At 38.8% G+C, this 2500-nt stretch overlaps 1 protein-coding gene across 1 annotated transcript in view; it reads right to left on the bottom strand.

Annotated features, from left to right (window-relative positions):
- The window catches only part of LOC137997120 (uncharacterized), a 21746-nt gene that overhangs the window by 222 nt on the left and 19024 nt on the right, over positions 1-2500 (bottom strand). Inside the window, exons 6-7 of the mRNA XM_068842906.1 lie at positions 1373-1687; positions 1-32 (exon numbers count right to left, since the gene is read on the bottom strand). The exon at positions 1-32 is cut by the window's left edge and continues 222 nt beyond it. Of these exons, the coding sequence (XP_068699007.1) occupies positions 1-32; positions 1373-1687 (347 nt within the window). The remainder of the gene's footprint in view (positions 33-1372; positions 1688-2500) is intronic.

The raw sequence follows: 2500 nt of genomic DNA, 5'->3' as shown, positions 1-2500 counted from the left end.
GGTGGTGGTGTGATGTGCTACCAGCAGTGCATCTGTGAATAAAGAGGCTGTCATGCAAAAGAGCGGAGTAGAATTCCATGATCGCATAATCTGTCTGCAGTTCAGTGACTGTGTGTCTTTAGTTTTAGTTTTTAAGATGAAATACCATAGGTCAGCTGGGGTTCCACTCTAAACAAAAGATTTCATGAGCATTTAATTTGCAAGAAAAAGACCGCTCTGCTCAAACGCCAGTCAGAGTTTCACGAGCCGAAGAGTGAATTATTTTCTCAACCATAAAACGTTATTTGTTCTCTAAACAAAGGTAGCTCGTTGAAAGAAGTGCATGAAGCTAGGAAAACTAATTAACGAGTCAAAAATCTGAAAATAGACGAATAGTTAGTTAAAGAAAATACTTAAACATAAGCTGCCTACTTGGACTGAAATGGAAAAATTAACATAAAAAAATGTCATTGTTTTTCACAAATGATTTTATAAATAGAAAAATATGAAAACACTCTAAAATATCAGTAATAGAGAACTATACAAAGAAAAGCTACTTCTTTGACATTGCTGTGTAAACGTGTTCACGAACGTATCTTTGCGTGTGGCCGGGCGAACGAAGAGGCGCTTGATTCCTGAGATTATCGCGAGATACATACTTTGGCGGCCGGAAGTGGTGAAGTTTATGATCTTTTTCGCCTGCTACCGCCTCAAGGAAGCGCCTCCTTTGCAAGAAATCAGTTTCAGAGAAAAGCGTTGATCAATGCTCTTTAATGCCAAAAAAATTTTAATGACAAAAAGCGCCACTAAAATGCTAAAAATACATGACGAGGTCAGAATCGTTGGCTCGATATTAAATTGAGGTTGCATTCGATTAACCGTACTCCGGAATACGAATACGTGGAGTAATGATTTAAAACTGTATGTTTGGCCTTTTGAAGAAACAAGGATAATAAAGATAAGTTTTACCATTTTAGCAGGTGTTCGACAATTTTAATATGAATCTCCGTAAAAAGAGATTTCTAACTTCTATTGCTCGTATTCCTTTTCCGGAATACAGTCAATCGAACGTCCCCTAAATGCTATCCACAGCGTGCAAAAGAAAGTTACGGATATAACACGGCAAAACAGTGTCAGGTTCGTCTCCAGAGTAGCATGGTCACAAGCATGGTCACAAAATAATTCATTCCTCACAATATCTACAACCTTTCAAGATGTTTAAATTCCGTAGGTCTACAATAGGTCTATTCAACACTAAACAAAGTCGCTTACTAAAAAGAGATTTTTGTGAGCCCAAACTCAGGAGGAGGCTGTTTTTTCATGATTAAAATGATCCTTGAAAAGAACTCTCAATTGAACCTGATGCGTTACGTTAAAGTTATGGTCACCCTACCATGTCCGGCTGTATTGTAACAACATTCATTCTGCTGATTTTTTCCAGTGTTGTAAGATCCACCTCCTCCCCCACATGAATTTCTCACGTTGTCTCCGCTACTCCCCCCAGAATAACCTCCACCACCTCCCCCACCGCCTCCATTTCCATAGGCACCACCACCACCTCCAAATCCTCCAACAGCATTGTTCGACCGGGCTCGACCACCCTCTCCTCCTTGGAGAAACCCCTTGCCACCTTCTCCGCCATTTCCCATGCTACCACCGAACTGCCTTGAACTTCTTCCGCTGGAGTAGAAGCCACCACCACCACCACCTAAAAACAAAGAGAGATGAAGTAAAAGAGTGGTGGTTTCAGAGACCAGTGTCTTTAATCCCCATGTGTCTCGTAAGCTGTACTAGAGAGCACGATTACGAAACTTTTTTCCCCGGAAAATGACTGGGAAGAAAGGTGGGCTAAAAGGGTTAAAGGAATATTAAATAACAACTGGAGGAATTCATATATTTTTTAAACATAATTATGTTTGTATTTCTAAGAAAGTGGGCACATAGATTTTTTGGAAAAATAAAATAGGTTTGAAATTAGCAATTCGATCGAAACAAGCGCCATTTACATTGCACGCAATCTTCTTTTTCTAGAGAGAAATCATTAAAATGTGTCTTTGATTTTTATTTAATATAAAGTCCACATACTGAATGTCCACAGTCTTTTTTCTATGTTCTATTGGTGTTCGTGACAAGCCACGGAGAAGAACAATGCGGCTAGACTCTCACTCAGTAGTTTTGTTAGTCTGAGCACTGTAAGCGTTGATTCTGGAGAGCTTTCCTCCATGAATTCATTCTCTTAACTTCTTCTTAAAATTAATTCTCAATGAAGCTGTTTTCTACAGTCGTCATCTAAAACAGCTCTATTGCCGGAATTTGATCCATTATCTTTAATGTTTCATTGATTTAGTTTCGCTCTCCGCTTATACTTTCCCTCTTGATCAAGATCAGTCCTAGAAACAAGTATCCCATCAAGCTCTCTCCTTGGTCTTACGTTACAGGCAACATCTTTTAGCTACAATCATATAAATTATTCGAGCAATTATTATTTTAAGGGATAACTCATCTAAAACTGCTTCACAAA

The sequence above is a fragment of the Montipora foliosa genome, chromosome 3 (genome assembly GCF_036669935.1).
Source record: "Montipora foliosa isolate CH-2021 chromosome 3, ASM3666993v2, whole genome shotgun sequence".
Classification (NCBI taxonomy): domain Eukaryota; kingdom Metazoa; phylum Cnidaria; class Anthozoa; order Scleractinia; family Acroporidae; genus Montipora; species Montipora foliosa.
This window is presented reverse-complemented; position numbering and strand designations above follow the sequence as displayed.